Source organism: Pecten maximus, chromosome 13, assembly GCF_902652985.1.
Source record: "Pecten maximus chromosome 13, xPecMax1.1, whole genome shotgun sequence".
In the NCBI taxonomy this organism is placed as follows: domain Eukaryota; kingdom Metazoa; phylum Mollusca; class Bivalvia; order Pectinida; family Pectinidae; genus Pecten; species Pecten maximus.
The window spans coordinates 7,117,380-7,140,195 of record NC_047027.1 but is presented as its reverse complement, the minus strand read 5'-3'; the positions used below and the strand labels follow the sequence as shown (position 1 = coordinate 7,140,195).

At 39.7% G+C, this 22,816-nt stretch overlaps 1 protein-coding gene across 1 annotated transcript; it reads right to left on the bottom strand.

Moving 5' to 3' along the window:
* Positions 1-13,779: 13,779 nt before the first annotated feature.
* Positions 13,780-15,553, bottom strand: LOC117341492. The gene is made up of 2 exons (XM_033903367.1): positions 14,972-15,553; positions 13,780-14,806 (listed from the first exon to the last, which is right to left on the bottom strand). The coding sequence occupies exons 1-2, from the start codon at positions 15,530-15,532 to the stop codon at positions 14,069-14,071; spliced, it is 1,299 nt and encodes a 432-aa protein (XP_033759258.1). The 5' UTR covers positions 15,533-15,553; the 3' UTR covers positions 13,780-14,068.
* Between the last annotated feature and the right edge of the window lie 7,263 nt (positions 15,554-22,816).

Sequence of the window (22,816 nt, the reverse complement as noted above, 5' to 3'; positions counted from 1 at the left end):
TGATACTGATGTATACATGAGGACCCCTGTTGTTACACCCATCTCGTAATGATACTGATGTATACATGAGGACCCCTGTTGTTACACCCATCTCGTAATGATACTGATGTATACATGAGGACCCCTGTTGTTACACCCATCTCGTAATGATACTGATGTATACATGAGGACCCCTGTTGTTACACCCATCTCGTAATGATGTATACATGAGGACTCCTGTTGTTACACCCATCTCGTAATGATACTGATGTATACATGAGGACTCCTGTTGTTACACCCATCTCGTAATGATACTGATGTATACATGAGGACCCCTGTTGTTACACCCATCTCGTAATGATACTGATGTATACATGAGGACCCCTGTTGTTACACCCATCTCGTAATGATACTGATGTATACATGAGGACCCCTGTTGTTACACCCATCTCGTAATGATACTGATGTATACATGAGGACCCCTGTTGTTACACCCATCTCGTAATGATACTGATGTATACATGAGGACTCCTGTTGTTACACCCATCTCGTAATGATACTGATGTATACATGAGGACCCCTGTTGTTACACCCATCTCGTAATGATACTGATGTATACATGAGGACCCCTGTTGTTACACCCATCTCGTAATGATACTGATGTATACATGAGGACCCCTGTTGTTACACCCATCTCGTAATGATACTGATGTATACATGAGGACTCCTGTTGTTACACCCATCTCGTAATGATACTGATGTATACATGAGGACCCCTGTTGTTACACCCATCTCGTAATGATACTGATGTATACATGAGGACCCCTGTTGTTACACCCATCTCGTAATGATACTGATGTATACATGAGGACTCCTGTTGTTACACCCATCTCGTAATGATACTGATGTATACATGAGGACCCCTGTTGTTACACCCATCTCGTAATGATGTATACATGAGGACCCCTGTTGTTACACCCATCTCGTAATGATGTATACATGAGGACCCCTGTTGTTACACCCATCTCGTAATGATGTATACATGAGGACCCCTGTTGTTACACCCATCTCGTAATGATGTATACATGAGGACCCCTGTTGTTACACCCATCTCGTAATGATGTATACATGAGGACTCCTGTTGTTACACCCATCTCGTAATGATTCTGATGTATACATGAGGACCCCTGTTGTTACACCCATCTCGTAATGATACTGATGTATACATGAGGATCCCTGTTGTTACACCCATCTCGTAATGATACTGATGTATACATGAGGACCCCTGTTGTTACACCCATCTCGTAATGATACTGATGTATACATGAGGACCCCTGTTGTTACACCCATCTCGTAATGATGTATACATGAGGACTCCTGTTGTTACACCCATCTCGTAATGATACTGATGTATACATGAGGACCCCTGTTGTTACACCCATCTCGTAATGATACTGATGTATACATGAGGACCCCTGTTGTTACACCCATCTCGTAATGATACTGATGTATACATGAGGACCCCTGTTGTTACACCCATCTCGTAATGATACTGATGTATACATGAGGACCCCTGTTGTTACACCCATCTCGTAATGATACTGATGTATACATGAGGACCCCTGTTGTTACACCCATCTCGTAATGATACTGATGTATACATGAGGACCCCTGTTGTTACACCCATCTCGTAATGATACTGATGTATACATGAGGACTCCTGTTGTTACACCCATCTCGTAATGATACTGATGTATACATGAGGACCCCTGTTGTTACACCCATCTCGTAATGATACTGATGTATACATGAGGACCCCTGTTGTTACACCCATCTCGTAATGATACTGATGTATACATGAGGACCCCTGTTGTTACACCCATCTCGTAATGATACTGATGTATACATGAGGACCCCTGTTGTTACACCCATCTCGTAATGATACTGATGTATACATGAGGACCCCTGTTGTTACACCCATCTCGTAATGATACTGATGTATACATGAGGACCCCTGTTGTTACACCCATCTCGTAATGATACTGATGTATACATGAGGACCCCTGTTGTTACACCCATCTCGTAATGATACTGATGTATACATGAGGACCCCTGTTGTTACACCCATCTCGTAATGATACTGATGTATACATGAGGACCCCTGTTGTTACACCCATCTCGTAATGATACTGATGTATACATGAGGACCCCTGTTGTTACACCCATCTCGTAATGATACTGATGTATACATGAGGACCCCTGTTGTTACACCCATCTCGTAATGATACTGATGTATACATGAGGACCCCTGTTGTTACACCCATCTCGTAATGATACTGATGTATACATGAGGACCCCTGTTGTTACACCCATCTCGTAATGATACTGATGTATACATGAGGACCCCTGTTGTTACACCCATCTCGTAATGATACTGATGTATACATGAGGACTCCTGTTTTTACCACCCATCTCGTAATGATACTGATGTATACATTAAGACCCCTGTTGTTACACCCATCTCGTAATGATACTGATGTATACATGAGGACTCCTGTTGTTACACCCATCTCGTAATGATTCTGATGTATACATGAGGACCCTTGTTGTTACACCAATCTCGTAATGATTTATACATGAGGAACCCTGTTGTTACACCCATCTCGTAATGATGTATACATCAGGACTCCTGTTGTTACACCCATCTCGTAATGATGTATACATGAGGACCCCTGTTGTTACACCCATCTCGTAATGATACTGATGTATACATGAGGACTCCTGTTGTTACACCCATCTCGTAATGATACTGATGTATACATGAGGACCCCTGTTGTTACACCCATCTCGTAATGATGTATACATGAGGACCCCTGTTGTTACACCCATCTCGTAATGATGTATACATGAGGACCCCTGTTGTTACACCCATCTCGTAATGATGTATACATGAGGACCCCTGTTGTTACACCCATCTCGTAATGATACTGATGTATACATGAAGACCCCTGTTGTTACACCCATCTCGTAATGATACTGATGTATACATGAGGACCCCTGTTGTTACACCCATCTCGTAATGATACTGATGTATACATGAGGACCCCTGTTGTTACACCCATCTCGTAATGATATATACATGAGGACCCCTGTTGTTACACCCATCTCGTAATGATGTATACATGAAGACTCCTGTTGTTACACCCATCTCGTAATGATACTGATGTATACATGAGGACCCCTGTTGTTACACCCATCTCGTAATGATACTGATGTATACATGAAGACCCCTGTTGTTACACCCATCTCGTAATGATGTATACATGAGGACTCCTGTTGTTACACCCATCTCGTAATGATACTGATGTATACATGAGGACCCCTGTTGTTACACCCATCTCGTAATGATACTGATGTATACATGAGGACCCCTGTTGTTACACCCATCTCGTAATGATACTGATGTATACATGAGGACCCCTGTTGTTACACCCATCTCGTAATGATACTGATGTATACATGAGGACTCCTGTTGTTACACCCATCTCGTAATGATACTGATGTATACATGAGGACCCCTGTTGTTACACCCATCTCGTAATGATACTGATGTATACATGAGGACCCCTGTTGTTACACCCATCTCGTAATGATGTATACATGAGGACTCCTGTTGTTACACCCATCTCGTAATGATACTGATGTATACATGAGGACCCCTGTTGTTACACCCATCTCGTAATGATACTGATGTATACATGAGGACTCCTGTTGTTACACCCATCTCGTAATGATACTGATGTATACATGAGGACCCCTGTTGTTACACCCATCTCGTAATGATGTATACATGAGGACCCCTGTTGTTACACCCATCTCGTAATGATGTATACATGAGGACCCCTGTTGTTACACCCATCTCGTAATGATACTGATGTATACATGAGGACCCCTGTTGTTACACCCATCTCGTAATGATACTGATGTATACATGAGGACTCCCTGTTGTTACACCCATCTCGTAATGATACTGATGTATACATAAGGACCCCTGTTGTTACACCCATCTCGTAATGATATATACATGAGGACCCTGTTGTTACACCCATCTCGTAATGATACTGATGTATACATGAGGACCCCTGTTGTTACACCCATCTCGTAATGATGTATACATGAGGACCCCTGTTGTTACACCCATCTCGTAATGATACTGATGTATACATGAGGACCCCTGTTGTTACACCCATCTCGTAATGATACTGATGTATACATGAGGACCCCTGTTGTTACACCCATCTCGTAATGATACTGATGTATACATGAGGACTCCTGTTGTTACACCCATCTCGTAATGATACTGATGTATACATGAGGACCCCTGTTGTTACACCCATCTCGTAATGATACTGATGTATACATGAGGACCCCTGTTGTTACACCCATCTCGTAATGATACTGATGTATACATGAGGACCCCTGTTGTTACACCCATCTCGTAATGATACTGATGTATACATGAGGACCCCTGTTGTTACACCCATCTCGTAATGATATGATGTATACATGAGGACTCCTGTTGTTACACCCATCTCGTAATGATACTGATGTATACATGAGGACCCCTGTTGTTACACCCATCTCGTAATGATACTGATGTATACATGAGGACCCCTGTTGTTACACCCATCTCGTAATGATACTGATGTATACATGAGGACCCCTGTTGTTACACCCATCTCGTAATGATACTGATGTATACATGAGGACCCCTGTTGTTACACCCATCTCGTAATGATACTGATGTATACATGAGGACCCCTGTTGTTACACCCATCTCGTAATGATACTGATGTATACATGAGGACCCCTGTTGTTACACCCATCTCGTAATGATACTGATGTATACATGAGGACCCCTGTTGTTACACCCATCTCGTAATGATACTGATGTATACATGAGGACCCCTGTTGTTACCCATCTCGTAATGATACTGATGTATACATGAGGACCCCTGTTGTTACACCCATCTCGTAATGATACTGATGTATACATGAGGACTCCTGTTGTTACACCCATCTCGTAATGATACTGATGTATACATGAGGACTCCTGTTGTTACACCCATCTCGTAATGATACTGATGTATACATGAGGACCCCTGTTGTTACACCCATCTCGTAATGATGTATACATGAGGACCCCTGTTGTTACACCCATCTCGTAATGATTCTGATGTATACATGAGGACTCCTGTTGTTACACCCATCTCGTAATGATACTGATGTATACATGAGGACCCCTGTTGTTACACCCATCTCGTAATGATACTGATGTATACATGAGGACCCCTGTTGTTACACCCATCTCGTAATGATACTGATGTATACATGAGGACCCCTGTTGTTACACCCATCTCGTAATGATACTGATGTATACATGAGGACCCCTGTTGTTACACCCATCTCGTAATGATGTATACATGAGGACTCCCTGTTGTTACACCCTATCTCGTAATGATACTGATGTATACATGAGGACCCCTGTTGTTACACCCATCTCGTAATGATACTGATGTATACATGAGGACCCCTGTTGTTACACCCATCTCGTAATGATACTGATGTATACATGAGGACCCCTGTTGTTACACCCATCTCGTAATGATACTGATGTATACATGAGGACCCCTGTTGTTACACCCATCTCGTAATGATACTGATGTATACATGAGGACTCCTGTTGTTACACCCATCTCGTAATGATGTATACATGAGGACCCCTGTTGTTACACCCATCTCGTAATGATACTGATGTATACATGAGGACCCTGTTGTTACACCCATCTCGTAATGATGTATACATGAGGACCCCTGTTGTTACACCCATCTCGTAATGATACTGATGTATACATGAGGACCCCTGTTGTTACACCCATCTCGTAATGATACTGATGTATACATGAGGACCCTGTTGTTACACCCATCTCGTAATGATACTGATGTATACATGAGGACCCCTGTTGTTACACCCATCTCGTAATGATACTGATGTATACATGAGGACCCTGTTGTTACACCCATCTCGTAATGATGTATACATGAGGACCCCTGTTGTTACACCCATCTCGTAATGATGTATACATGAGGACCCCTGTTGTTACACCCATCTCGTAATGATACTGATGTATACATGAGGACCCCTGTTGTTACACCCATCTCGTAATGATACTGATGTATACATGAGGACCCCTGTTGTTACACCCATCTCGTAATGATACTGATGTATACATGAGGACTCCTGTTGTTACACCCATCTCGTAATGATACTGATGTATACATGAGACCCCTGTTGTTACACCCATCTCGTAATGATACTGATGTATACATGAGGACCCCTGTTGTTACACCCATCTCGTAATGATACTGATGTATACATGAGGACCCCTGTTGTTACACCCATCTCGTAATGATACTGATGTATACATGAGGACCCCTGTTGTTACACCCATCTCGTAATGATACTGATGTATACATGAGGACCCCTGTTGTTACACCCATCTCGTAATGATACTGATGTATACATGAGGACCCCTGTTGTTACACCCATCTCGTAATGATACTGATGTATACATGAGGACCCCTGTTGTTACACCCATCTCGTAATGATGTATACATGAGGACTCCTGTTGTTACACCCATCTCGTAATGATACTGATGTATACATGAGGACCCCTGTTGTTACACCCATCTCGTAATGATACTGATGTATACATGAGGACCCCTGTTGTTACACCCATCTCGTAATGATACTGATGTATACATGAGGACCCCTGTTGTTACACCCATCTCGTAATGATACTGATGTATACATGAGGACTCCTGTTGTTACACCCATCTCGTAATGATACTGATGTATACATGAGGACCCCTGTTGTTACACCCATCTCGTAATGATACTGATGTATACATGAGGACCCCTGTTGTTACACCCATCTCGTAATGATACTGATGTATACATGAGGACTCCTGTTGTTACACCCATCTCGTAATGATTCTGATGTATACATGAGAACCCCTGTTGTTACACCCATCTCGTAATGATGTATACATGAGGACTCCTGTTGTTACACCCATCTCGTAATGATACTGATGTATACATTAAGACCCCTGTTGTTACACCCATCTCGTAATGATACTGATGTATACATGAGGACTCCTGTTGTTACACCCATCTCGTAATGATTCTGATGTATACATGAGGACCCCTGTTGTTACACCCATCTCGTAATGATGTATACATGAGGACCCCTGTTGTTACACCCATCTCGTAATGATGTATACATCAGGACCCCTGTTGTTACACCCATCTCGTAATGATGTATACATGAGGACCCCTGTTGTTACACCCATCTCGTAATGATACTGATGTATACATGAGGACTCCTGTTGTTACACCCATCTCGTAATGATTCTGATGTATACATGAGGACCCCTGTTGTTACACCCATCTCGTAATGATGTATACATGAGGACCCCTGTTGTTACACCCATCTCGTAATGATGTATACATCAGGACCCCTGTTGTTACACCCATCTCGTAATGATGTATACATCAGGACCCCTGTTGTTACACCCATCTCGTAATGATACTGATGTATACATGAAGACCCCTGTTGTTACACCCATCTCGTAATGATACTGATGTATACATGAGGACCCCTGTTGTTACACCCATCTCGTAATGATACTGATGTATACATGAGGACTCCTGTTGTTACACCCATCTCGTAATGATACTGATGTATACATGAAGACCCCTGTTGTTACACCCATCTCGTAATGATACTGATGTATACATGAGGACCCCTGTTGTTACACCCATCTCGTAATGATACTGATGTATACATGAGGACCCCTGTTGTTACACCCATCTCGTAATTATGTATACATGAGGACTCCTGTTGTTACACCCATCTCGTAATGATACTGATGTATACATGAGGACCCCTGTTGTTACACCCATCTCGTAATGATGTATACATGAGGACTTCTGTTGTTACACCCATCTCGTAATGATACTGATGTATACATGAGGACCACTGTTGTTACACCCATCTCGTAATGATACTGATGTATACATGAGGACCCCTGTTGTTACACCCATCTCGTAATGATACTGATGTATACATGAGGACTTCTGTTGTTACACCCATCTCGTAATGATACTGATGTATACATGAGGACCCCTGTTGTTACACCCATCTCGTAATGATTCTGATGTATACATGAGGACCCCTGTTGTTACACCCATCTCGTAATGATTCTGATGTATACATGAGGACTTCCTGTTGTTACACCCATCTCGTAATGATACTGATGTATACATGAGGACTCCTGTTGTTACACCCATCTCGTAATGATACTGATGTATACATTAAGACCCCTGTTGTTACACCCATCTCGTAATGATACTGATGTATACATGAGGACTCCTGTTGTTACACCCATCTCGTAATGATACTGATGTATACATGAGGACCCCTGTTGTTACACCCATCTCGTAATGATACTGATGTATACATGAGGACCCCTGTTGTTACACCCATCTCGTAATGATCTGAGTATACATGAGGACCCCTGTTGTTACACCCATCTCGTAATGATGTATACATGAGGACCCCTGTTGTTACACCCATCTCGTAATGATACTGATGTATACATGAGGACTCCTGTTGTTACACCCATCTCGTAATGATTCTGATGTATACATGAGGACCCCTGTTGTTACACCCATCTCGTAATGATACTGATGTATACATGAGGACCCCTGTTGTTACACCCATCTCGTAATGATACTGATGTATACATGAGGACCCCTGTTGTTACACCCATCTCGTAATGATATGATGTATACATGAGGACCCCTGTTGTTACACCCATCTCGTAATGATACTGATGTATACATGAGGACCCCTGTTGTTACACCCATCTCGTAATGATACTGATGTATACATGAGGACCCCTGTTGTTACACCCATCTCGTAATGATACTGATGTATACATGAGGACTCCTGTTGTTACACCCATCTCGTAATGATACTGATGTATACATGAAGACCCCTGTTGTTACACCCATCTCGTAATGATACTGATGTATACATGAGGACCCCTGTTGTTACACCCATCTCGTAATGATACTGATGTATACATGAGGACCCCTGTTGTTACACCCATCTCGTAATGATGTATACATGAGGACTCCTGTTGTTACACCCATCTCGTAATGATACTGATGTATACATGAGGACCCCTGTTGTTACACCCATCTCGTAATGATACTGATGTATACATGAGGACCACTGTTGTTACACCCATCTCGTAATGATACTGATGTATACATGAGGACCCCTGTTGTTACACCCATCTCGTAATGATACTGATGTATACATGAGGACCCCTGTTGTTACACCCATCTCGTAATGATACTGATGTATACATGAGGACCCCTGTTGTTACACCCATCTCGTAATGATTCTGATGTATACATGAGGACCCCTGTTGTTACACCCATCTCGTAATGATTCTGATGTATACATGAGGACTTCTGTTGTTACACCCATCTCGTAATGATACTGATGTATACATGAGGACCACTGTTGTTACACCCATCTCGTAATGATTCTGATGTATACATGAGGATCCCTGTTGTTACACCCATCTCGTAATGATACTGATGTATACATGAGGACCCCTGTTGTTACACCCATCTCGTAATGATACTGATGTATACATGAGGACCCATGTTGTTACACCCATCTCGTAATGATACTGATGTATACATGAGGATCCCTGTTGTTACACCCATCTCGTAATGATTCTGATGTATACATGAGGACCCCTGTTGTTACACCCATCTCGTAATGATTCTGATGTATACATGAGGACCCCTGTTGTTACACCCATCTCGTAATGATAGTGATGTATACATGATTACTCCTGTTGTTACACCCATCTCGTTAGGCAGCGATTACTGGGAGTATCGTTCTATAACCGACTCACTAGCCTTATACTACATGGCCCATAAGAATGAACAATTATCCCAAAATGTGTACAAAACTTATAAACTCGCTTAGATTAACTTTGAAATTAATTTTAACATATTTAGAATTATATAAAAATATGTAGCATATAGTTTTTGTTTGATTCGTACTTTTAAACAATAATAGACAAGAATACTACTAAAATATAAGCTGATATAATTTTGTAGGATGAACAAAACAAGAAAGTATATATCACAGTCAAAATATTCTTATTTGTACTCTTAAACAAAAGGAAAATTTACTTACCACACCTGTTGACGATTGTAAGGTATAATTGTGCTATACAAAAATACCAGCTTAATCTAACCGTCGCCATCGGCATTACAACTGGAATATGGATGTAGCCACTGGAATATGGAGATAGCCACTGGAATATGGAGATAGCCACTGGAATATGGAGATAGCCACTGGAATATGGATGTAGCCACTGGAATATGGAGATAGCCACTGGAATATGGAGATAGCCACTGGAATATGGAGACAGCCACTGGAATGTGGAGACAGTCTCTGGAATACTGAGGGGTTGTTGATCGGTCCAGTTTTAATGCTCTTCTGACAAGGAAAACTATTCAAGGTTGTCGGATAGATTTAAATTAGGGTTCATATTTCAGCTGATAAATAAGTCGCCATTAAGAATCCTTACATCCTACGGATTACAGGGATGGAACCATAATAGAATCTTATTCAGATTATACCAATCAGGATTGGTTTAAAACATCCTCAAGACTTTCTATGGTTGATATCGACGTATGAAGAGCTCTGTCTCTTTCCTAGAATAATTAAAGAATCGACGATCGATATTTCCAAAGGAAGTTTACTGACGGCTTATCTGAAACGGATCAGGGTTAGAGAGGCATATAGATATGTTATTATCCATCACTGATTTTGTCTTTGATTTGGAGATTATTAAAGATCAAGATACAACACGAGATAAAATGCCGTTCCTAGAGCAGCATTTGTATTCATGCCGTAAGTAAGAATCGAAGAATAAAGTATTAACTGGTATTAAATATAAATCGTGTGGATTTAAATAATTTATCAAAATGTTAGCAGCCAGCTGGAATCTTTAGGTGTAGTAAGTCTTCGATTTTTTAAATATCAACTTGTAAATTTGTCTCTATTCCTATTTTGCTTTCGTTTCTTCGATACGAACTTTTGTCTGTATTATACCCTTTCCCTTTGCTTGAATTTATTTGATCGCAAGTTGTTTTGTTTTTTTGGGGGGGGGGGGGGGGGGGGGGGGGGACATGTTCGGATTCGTTTTATTGCGGGTTGGAATTTACATTACAATTTTTAGGTTGTTTGTCTGTATTGTTTTTACTTACGTTCTATTGTTCGTCTGTACTTTGGTATTCTATTTCTGGTATTCTATCAATTCTTACGTAGACTCACATTTTTAGTTCTTAACTCGGTGCACTTCAACTATTGTTACAGTACCGCTATTGTTAGATTGCTGCTATTGTTACAGTACCGCTATTGTTACAGTACCTCTATTGTTACAGTACCGCTATTGTTACAGTACCTCTGTTGTTAAATTGCTGCTATTGTTACAGTACCGCTATTGTTACAGCGTTGTAACAACTATGGAGTATTGTATTGTTTATTACAAGGTCCGTTCCTGATCCGCCGTATCAACTGTCCTTCTTTATCTCTCTCCGTCTGATATCGACCTAACTTATCCTTACTTACGTCAACCTAATCTGCCTTTTATTTATCCTGAAATCCTAATATACATTATGTTTTTAAAAGTTTATGGATATGTTTCTACCAGGAATGACATCCTCTTTTACAATACATGTTTAATCTCCTGTAAGGTTATTTTATATGTTGTGGAATATGACCATAAAGAAAAACCTTGTCTTATTATAAGATAATAAAAACGATTTTTATTTGTGACTTCCCACATCACGTAAATTTCCCTTTCGCGTAAAATTCTTGTATAAATTTCACCCTTTCAGAAATTTCCACGTTTACGGTACGTGCTGTGTTTTGATTTCCACGTTTACAGTACGTGTTGTGTGTTGTGTGTTGATTTCCACGTTTACAGTACGTGTTGTGTGTTGATTTCCACGTTTATATTACGTGTTGTGTGTTGATTTCCACGTTTACAGTACGTGTTGTGTGTTGATTTCCACGTTTACAGTACGTGTTGTGTGTTGTGTGTTGATTTCCACGTTTACAGTACGTGTTGTGTGTTGTGTGTTGATTTCCACGTTTACAGTTCGTGTTGTGTGTTGTGTGTTGATTTCCACGTTTACAGTACGTGCTGTGTGTTGATTTCCACGTTTACAGTACGTGTTGCGTGTTGTGTGTTGATTTCCACGTTTACAGTACGTGTTGTGTGTTGATTTCCACATTTACAGTACGTGTTGTGTGTTGTGTGTTGATTTCCACGTTTACAGTACGTGTTGTGTGTTGATTTCCACGTTTACAGTACGTGTTGCGTGTTGTGTGTTGATTTCCACGTTTACAGTACGTGTTGTGTGTTGATTTCCACGTTTACAGTACGTGTTGTGTGCTGATTTCCACGTTTACAGTACGTGTTGTTTGTTGTGTGTTGATATCCACGTTTACAGTATGTGTTGTGTGTTTATTTACACTAGGACAGCTATTTCTAATTTAATTCACTCATGTTTCAAGGAGTTGTCTATCTTGCATTATTTATTGTCATATTGGCACTGTTCAATACAACTGTTCTGTCGTTCAAGGACTCATCAGTGATATTAGGGATATAATACAGCTGTTTTATCATTCTAAGACTCGTCAGTTATGCTAGGGGCACAAACTAATTGTCCGTCCTTCTAGGACTTTCCTGTGATGTTAGGGACATGATACAGCTGTTCCGTCCTTTAAGGACTCTCCAGTTATATTAGGGACATAATACAGCTGTTATGTCATTCTAGGGTTCGTCAGTTATGGTAAGGGCCTAACTGTTTATCGTAGGAGGCGACCGGAAACTCGAAACCACGTCAAAAGCAATGTAAAAATTGGATTTCAATAGTTTTGCAATATTGGTTTTTAGAAATACCATTTAGTCCATGTATATATGACTATTATTTAGAATTAATTAATTAAAACGTGATAGGGAGGTTATGATCAACCTCGGAGACAGAAAAATATACTAAAAGTTTCTATCGCCTGCCATCTCAGATGAATATACAAATTTGAATGACTTAACGCATGGTTCCGTTTGGTATTTGACTTCTAATGTGTGTATTTAATAAATTCATGTTTAGATGAGTTGTTCTTGTCTTTTGTCAAATTCCTTTGAGGTAGCTAAACTCTGCTGGTAGACTATCATACCGCGTGGTTTGCCGTTAACCTGCATGTCATGTTATTAAATTCCATAATCCATTTGCGAGAAAGGTCGATGGCTGTCTTTGTCTCTTTGGAATCATAATCCCTGTCATAATATCACTAATCCCCTAGATAACCCGGTGGAATTTGTATTGAGTGCAATATCTTGTATGTTTTTTCTTCTGTTCTGTTTCTGAGTACACTATCGATCATCACCACGCATCTACTCGCGTCATGTTACTGGATAACATCATGCAGCTATCGATATGGGGGTAAATAATTATAACGTTTAATCTTAGAAACAACACTTTATCATTAATTTTCCTATTCCAGAAATTCCTGGTTCCGCTTCCTTAGAAGAAGACAACCGTCCCACCACAGAAAACAAACATTATTTTTGTATAAAAATGTATAAAGCCTTGTTCTTTTATTTTCTCACAAAACAGACAATTACCACGAAACACCACACGTAATATAAAACAGAAATTGAAGCATATACAGGGACTACAGCTACACCACTGAGCGAGTCCGGCTCCATTGGAATAAAAATGCCATGACCTCTCATACAGGTCGTCATGGACATGTTTCACAGACATATTGTCAAATCAATAACAAATATATTTATGTTTAATTGGATATTTGTCACATAGAATATTGTTTATACACACTGAACTTAATTAAACCTGTCACTAACACCAGGTTGTTTTATACATTTCTTTTCTTTTGTTTGAACTTCGACGTGTTTGCCGAACTGTGACCTTTCCCCGGAACAATTTGATCATAATGACAAGATTATCTATATCCAAAGCTACTATTCCCAAAAATAGACCTACTAAAATAGCGCCACCTACCGATCCTGTAATCACGACCGATAACCGATCGTCCTGTGCTGAAGTCAGCGTTCGTAAGTACCTGGAGGTGGTTTTCCGATTTACTACCATCAGCTCCAATATATTTGCATTCCATCCTCGTCCGTTTGTGTTTGTTAGAGCAGCAGTGCAAACAACACAAGAACGCGGGCACGTGATGTTACTTGGCGGTAGGATCGTGGTTTCAGTACTGATAGATGTGACTGATGATGTTGATGACGTCATGTTAAACTTTGGGAGCGCAGAAGTATGTTCGGGTACCACTGTTGTTGGCTCGATGATTTTTGTTGTAGATTCTGGCGGATTAGTAGTGGGCCCGGGTACTGCTGTTGTTGGCCTGGTGTTTTTTGTTGTCAACCCTGACGGATTCGTAGTGGGCCCGGATACCACTGTTGTTGGCAAGGTGCTTTCAGTTGTAATCTCTGACGGTTTTGTAGTGGGGTCGTCTGTCATTGGTGCGACGTTGTTCGATGTAGTCAACGAACTCGGTGTTTCTGATGAGGAAGACGTTACCGGCAGGGAGGAACACCCAGGGATGGAAGTGGACAACGGCAGAGTCTGGTGTGATAAAACAGGAAATTAGTTATAGCTTCATTAATATTTAATTGATAGAGAAACGCTGTACAGAAATCATTTGTATTTAATGGTCCAAATGTCCTCAATTATAACTATCTGTCATCTAATACGTATTAAAGAGAGCTAAAAGAATGAAAAAAGTCTTACCTCGTCCGGGTCTTTTAGGTCCATACCAAGAGGGAAGCTATAACTCTCGCCGTCATCAATGCCAATGATCAGGGCGAGAAAGTCGCCATTGGCCGTAATGGTGTGATAGCCGATGGTCAATCTGGTGACACCGACAACAAAGTCCGTGTTAACGACGACATCAAACGTTAAGCTACCAGAGAGGGGAGTGCCAGACAGCATTAGACTGTTTTTATTCCCGTCTTTTACCACCAGGACGAGAAGGACTTCTAATGCAGAGCTGTTCCTTTTTGTTGGTGGGGTATAGAACCGGTAACTGTCCTCGTAAGTCTCAATAGCTGGTAATGTGGTCATCGTGGGATCTTTTACAGCGTCAGACATTGACAGATACATCATCATCATCACTGGTTCATCGGATCGAAAATAACAGCTGGACTGATAATTAATTTCAAAAGTAAGACTATCCTCCAGGATGAAAATTTCCTCAGTTGTTGCGTTTGTATCCGTACAAAATTTAGCTATTACTTTCGTTCGGCAGTTGGTGTCGGAAACTATCTTCACTATCACAGTACCGTGTGGCATTGATGGAACTATGAACTCCTTGCCCCATTGATTTACCGGAAGTAGTTGTTCCACAAGGTGACTTTTGCCCCCGCTTTTCACTTCAGTTTTAGAGTTGCCACTGTAGAAAGCGATTCGTTTGTCAGCAGTGACCCTTGACCCCGAAAGGTCACCATCGCTCCTTATCATTATGACCTCTAGTCGGGTTATCATTATGTTGATTACCTCCCCTGGGTAGTATAATGTGTTACCGTGCCGAGAGAGAGAAGCGTTTTTATTGGCTGATAATGTAATAATGACCAATGTATCATACTCAACCCCGACAACTGCTATCACGGACTTCCCAGAGAGCGGATAGAGCGTGCATGCGCGGTAGACTTGACCCAGATAGCTACTTGAAAACGACATAAATCCGTCGGAGGAACCAACCTGTTTCGTCAGACCGATCACGTTCACGAGGTCGCTGTCGGTGTTAACGACGACTCCTCTCTGAGCTTCCGGTTCCGTATTTCTCATCATTCCTTGTGAAACACTGATGTCGATTCGTTTGGTTGTAAATGGAGAGAGAATGAAACTCTTATTCTCTGAAATGTAGGAAACGCTGCCTTGTATGTCAGAGGAAGACTTGGATGTGATATAAACTTCTAATATACCATCCGTGTCTGAACGAGGCGGGCTGTACATAAACCCCAGTATGAACTCTCCGGGTTCGGTGACTGTAAAATAAAACGTTCAAAAACAATGGGGAAAAAAGCGTCACTAAATAAGTCAATTTCAAATCTAAGACATATATCAAATAACGGGTTTTCATAATTTCATAGGCTTCATTACTATTGATTGTATGTATTTAAACGCCAATACACAACTTATCAAGCAATATACGTATATATGTGACCATATATATAAAATATACATCAAACTTATTTACCCTCCAATCTCACCAATCAATATGATCAAACCCAATAATACTCTCCAATCTCAACAGTCAGTGTTATCTACCCTCCAATCTCAACAATCAGTATTATCTACCCTCCAGTCTCAACAATCAGTATTATCTACCCTCCAATCACAACAGTCAGTATTATCTACCCTCCAATCACAACAGTCAGTATTATCTACCCTCCAATCACAACAATCAGTATTATCTGCCCTCCAATCACAACAATCAATATTATCTTCCCTCCAATCTCAATAATCAGTATTATCTACCCTCCAATCACAACAATCAGTATTATCTACCCTCCAATCTTAACAATCAGTATTATCTACCCTCCAATCTCAAGAATCAGTATTATCTACCCTCCAATTTCAACAATCAGTATTATCTACCCTCCAATCTCAATAATCAGTATTATCTACCCTCCAATCTCTACAATCAGTATTATCTACCCTCCAATCTCAACAGTCAGTATTATCTACCCTCCCATCACAACAATCAGTATTATCTACCCTCCAATCTCAACAATCAGTATTATCTACCCTCCAATCACAACAGTCAGTATTATCTACCGTCCAATCACAACAATCAGTATTATCTACCCTCCTATCACAACAATCAGTATTATCTACCCTCCAATCACAACAATCAGTATATCTACCCTCCAATCACAACAATCAGTATTATCTACCCTCCAATCTCAACAATCAGTATTATCTACCCTCCAATCACAACAATCAGTATTATCTGCCCTCCAATAACAACAATCAGTATTATCTACCCTCCAATCTCAACAATCAGTATTATCTACCCTCCAATCACAACAATCAGTATTATCTACCCTCCAATAACAACAATCAGTATTATCTACCCTCCAATCTCAATAATCAGTATTATCTACCCTCCAATCACAACAATCAGTATTATCTACCCTCCAATCTCAACAATCAGTATTATCTACCCTCCAATCTCAACAATCAGTATTATCTACCCTCCAATCACAACAATCAGTATTATCTACCCTCCAATCTCAACAATCAGTGTTATCTACCCTCCAATGTCAACAATCAGTGTTATCTACCCTCCAATCACAACAATCAGTATTATCTACCCTCCAATCTCAATAATCAGTATTATCTACCCTCCAATCACAACAGTCAGTATTATCTACCCTCCAATCACAACAATCAGTATTATCTGCCCTCCAATCACAACAATCAATATTATCTTCCCTCCAATCTCAATAATCAGTATTATCTACCCTCCAATCACAACAATCAGTATTATCTACCCTCCAATCTTAACAATCAGTATTATCTACCCTCCAATCTCAAGAATCAGTATTATCTACCCTCCAATTTCAACAATCAGTATTATCTACCCTCCAATCTCAATAATCAGTATTATCTACCCTCCAATCTCTACAATCAGTATTATCTACCCTCCAATCTCAACAGTCAGTATTATCTACCCTCCCATCACAACAATCAGTATTATCTACCCTCCAATCTCAACAATCAGTATTATCTACCCTCCAATCACAACAGTCAGTATTATCTACCGTCCAATCACAACAATCAGTATTATCTACCCTCCTATCACAACAATCAGTATTATCTACCCTCCAATCACAACAATCAGTATATCTACCCTCCAATCACAACAATCAGTATTATCTACCCTCCAATCTCAACAATCAGTATTATCTACCCTCCAATCACAACAATCAGTATTATCTGCCCTCCAATAACAACAATCAGTATTATCTACCCTCCAATCTCAACAATCAGTATTATCTACCCTCCAATCACAACAATCAGTATTATCTACCCTCCAATAACAACAATCAGTATTATCTACCCTCCAATCTCAATAATCAGTATTATCTACCCTCCAATCACAACAATCAGTATTATCTACCCTCCAATCTCAACAATCAGTATTATCTACCCTCCAATCTCAACAATCAGTATTATCTACCCTCCAATCACAACAATCAGTATTATCTACCCTCCAATCTCAACAATCAGTGTTATCTACCCTCCAATGTCAACAATCAGTGTTATCTACCCTCCAATCACAACAATCAGTATTATCTACCCTCCAATCTCAATAATCAGTATTATCTACCCTCCAATCACAACAATCAGTATTATCTACCCTCCAATCTCAACAGTCAGTGTTGTCTACCCTCCAATCCCAACAGTCAGTATTCTCTAACCTCCAATCTCAACAATCAGTATTATCTACCCTCCAATCTCAACAATCAGTATTATCTACCCTCCAATATCAACAGTCAGTATTATCTTCCCTCCAATCACAACAATCAGTATTATCTACCCTCCAATCTCAACAATCAGTATTATCTACCCTCCAATCACAACAATCAGTATTATCTACCCTCCAATCTCAACAATCAGTATTATCTACCCTCCAATCACAACAGTCAGTATTATCTACCCTCCAATATCAACAGTCAGTATTATCTACCCTCCAATATCAACAGTCAGTATTATCTACCCTCCAATCTCAACAATCAGTATTATCTTCCCTCCAATCTCAATAATCAGTATTATCTACCCTCCAATCACAACAATCAGTATTATCTACCCTCCAATCTCACCAATCAGTATTATCTACCCTTCAATCACAACAATCAGTATTATCTACCCTCCAATCACAACAGTCAGTATTATCTACCCTCCAATCTCAACAATCAGTATTATCTACCCTCCAATCTCAACAATCAGTATTATCTACCCTCCAATCACAACAATCAGTATTATCTACCCTCCAATCTCAACAATCAGTATTATCTACCCTCCAATCACAACAATCAGTATTATCTACCCTCCAATCACAACAATCAGTATTATCTACCATCCAATATCAACAATCAGTATTATCTACCTTCCAATCTCAACAATCAGTATTATCTACCCCCCAATCTCGCCAATCAGTATTATCTACCATCCAATCACAACAATCAGTGTTATCTACCCTCCAATCTCAACAGTCAGTATTATCTACCCTCCAATCTCAACAATCAGTATATCTACCCTCCAATCACAACAATCAGTATTATCTACCCTCCAATATCAATAATCAGTATTATCTACCCCCCAATCTCAACAGTCAGTATTATCTACCCTCCACTCTCAATAATCAGTACTATCTACCCTCCAATCTCAACAATCAGTATTATCTACCCTCCAATCTCAACAATCAGTATTATCTACCCTCCAATCTCAACAATCAGTATTATCTACCCTCCAATATCAATAATCAGTATTATCTACCCCCCAATCTCAAAAGTCAGTATTATCTACCCTCCAATCTCAATAATCAGTACTATCTACCCTCCAATCTCAACAATCAGTATTATCTACCCTCCAATCACAACAATCAGTATTATCTACCCTCCAATCTCAACAATCAGTATTATCTTCCCTCCAATCTCAACAATCAGTATTATCTACCCTCCAATCTACACAGTCAGTATTATCTACCCTCCAATCACAACAATCAGTATTATCTACCCTCCAATCTCAACAATCAGTATTATCTACCCTCCAATCACAACAATCAGTATTATCTACCCTCCAATCTCAACAATCAGTATTATCTACCCTCCAATCTCAACAATCAGTATTATCTACCCTCCAATCTCAATAATCAGTACTATCTACCCTCCAATCTTAACAATCAGTATTATCTACCCTCCAATCTCAAGAATCAGTATTATCTATCCTCCAATCTCAACAATCAGTATTATCTACCCTTCAATCTCAACGATCAGTATTATCTATCCTCCAATCTCAACAATCAGTATTATCTACCCTCCAATCTCAACAATCAGTACTATCTACCCTCCAATATCAACAATCAGTGTTATCTACCCTCCAATCACAATAATCAGTATTATCTACCCTCCAATCTCAACTATCAGTATTATCTACCCTCCAATCTCAACAATCAGTGTTATCTACCCTCCAATCACAACAATCAGTATTATCTACCCTCCAATCTCAACAATCAGTATTATCTACCCTCCAATCTCAATAATCAGTATTATCTACCCTCCAATCTCACCATTCAGTATTATCTACCCTCCAATCTCAACAATCAGTATTATCTACCCTCCAATCTCAACAATCAGTATTATCTACCCTCCAATATCAACAATCAGTATTATCTACCCTCCAATCTCAACAATCAGTATTATCGACCCTCCCATCTCAACAATCAGTATTATCTATCCTCCAATCACAACAATCAGTATTATCTACCCTCCAATATCAACAATCAGTATTATCTACCCTCCAATCTCAATAATCAGTATTATCTACCCTCCAATATCAACAATCAGTATTATCTACCCTCCAATCACAACAATCAGTATTATCTACCCTCCAATCTCAACAATCAGTATTATCTACCCTCCAATCTCAACAATCAGTATTATCTACCCTCCAATCTCAACAATCAGTATTATCTACCCTCCAATCTCAACAATCAGTATTATCTACCCTCCAATCTCACCAGTCAGTATTATCTACCCTCCAATCTCAACAATCAGTATTATCTACCCTCCAATCACAACAATCAGTATTATCTACCCTCCAATCTCAACAATCAGTATTATCTACCCTCCAATCTCAACAATCAGTATTATCTACCCTCCAATCTCAACAATCAGTATTATCTACTCTCCAATCTCAACAATCAGTTTATCTACCCTCCAATAACAACAATCAGTATTATCTACCCTCCAATCTCACCATTCAGTATTATCTACCCTCCAATCACAACAATCAGTATTATCTACCCTCCAATAACAACAATCAGTATTATCTACCCTCCAATCACAACAATCAGTATTATCTACCCTCCAATCACAACAATCAGTATTATCTACCCTCCAATAACAACAATCAGTATTATCTACCCTCCAATCTCAACTATCAGTATTATCTACCCTCCAATCACAACAATCAGTATTATCTACTCTCCAATCTCAACAATCAGTTTATCTACCCTCCAATATCAACAATCAGTATTATCTACCCTCCAATCTCAACAATCAGTATTATCTACCCTCCAATCTCAACTATCAGTATTATCTACCCTCCAATCTCAACAATCAGTATTATCTACCCTCCAATCTCAACAATCAGTATTATCTACCCTCCAATATCAACAATCAGTATTATCTACCCTCCAATCACAACAATCAGTATTATCTACCCTCCAATCACAACAATCAGTATTATCTACCCTCCAATCACAACAATCAGTATTATCTGCCCTCCAATCACAACAATCAGTATTATCTACCCTCCAATCACAACAATCAGTATTATCTACCCTCCAATCTCAACAATCAGTATTATCTACCCTCCAATCTCAACAATCAGTATTATCTACCCTCCAATCACAACAATCAGTATTATCTACCCTCCAATCACAACAATCAGTATTATCTACCCTCCAATCTCAACAATCAGTATTATCTACCCTCCAATCTCAATAATCAGTATTATCTACCCTCCAATCTCACCATTCAGTATTATCTACCCTCCAATCTCAACAATCAGTATTATCTACCCTCCAATCTCAACAATCAGTATTATCTACCCTCCAATATCAACAATCAGTATTAACTACCCTCCAATCTCAACAATCAGTATTATCGACCCTCCAATCTCAACAATCAGTATTATCTATCCTCCAATCACAACAATCAGTATTATCTACCCTCCAATATCAACAATCAGTATTATCTACCCTCCAATCTCAATAATCAGTATTATCTACCCTCCAATCTCAACAATCAGTATTATCTACCCTCCAATATCAACAATCAGTATTATCTACCCTCCAATCACAACAATCAGTATTATCTATCCTCCAATCTCAACAATCAGTATTATCTACCCTCCAATCTCAACAGTCAGTGTTATCTACCCTCCAATCACAACAATCAGTATTATCTACCCTCCAATCTCAACAATCAGTATTATCTACCCTCCAATCTCAAGTCAGTATTATCTACCCTCCAATCTCAACAATCAGTATTATCTACTCTCCAATCACAACAATCAGTATTATCTACCCTCCAATCTCAACAGTCAGTATTATCTACCCTCCAATCTCAAAAATCAGTATTATCTACCCTCCAATCACAACAATCAGTATTATCTACCCTCCAATCTCGACAATCAGTATTATCTACCATCCAATCTCAATAATCAGTATTATCTACCCTCCCATCACAACAATCAGTATTATCTACCGTCCTATCTCAATAATCAGTATTATCTACCCTCCAATCACAACAATCAGTATTATCTACCCTCCAATATCAA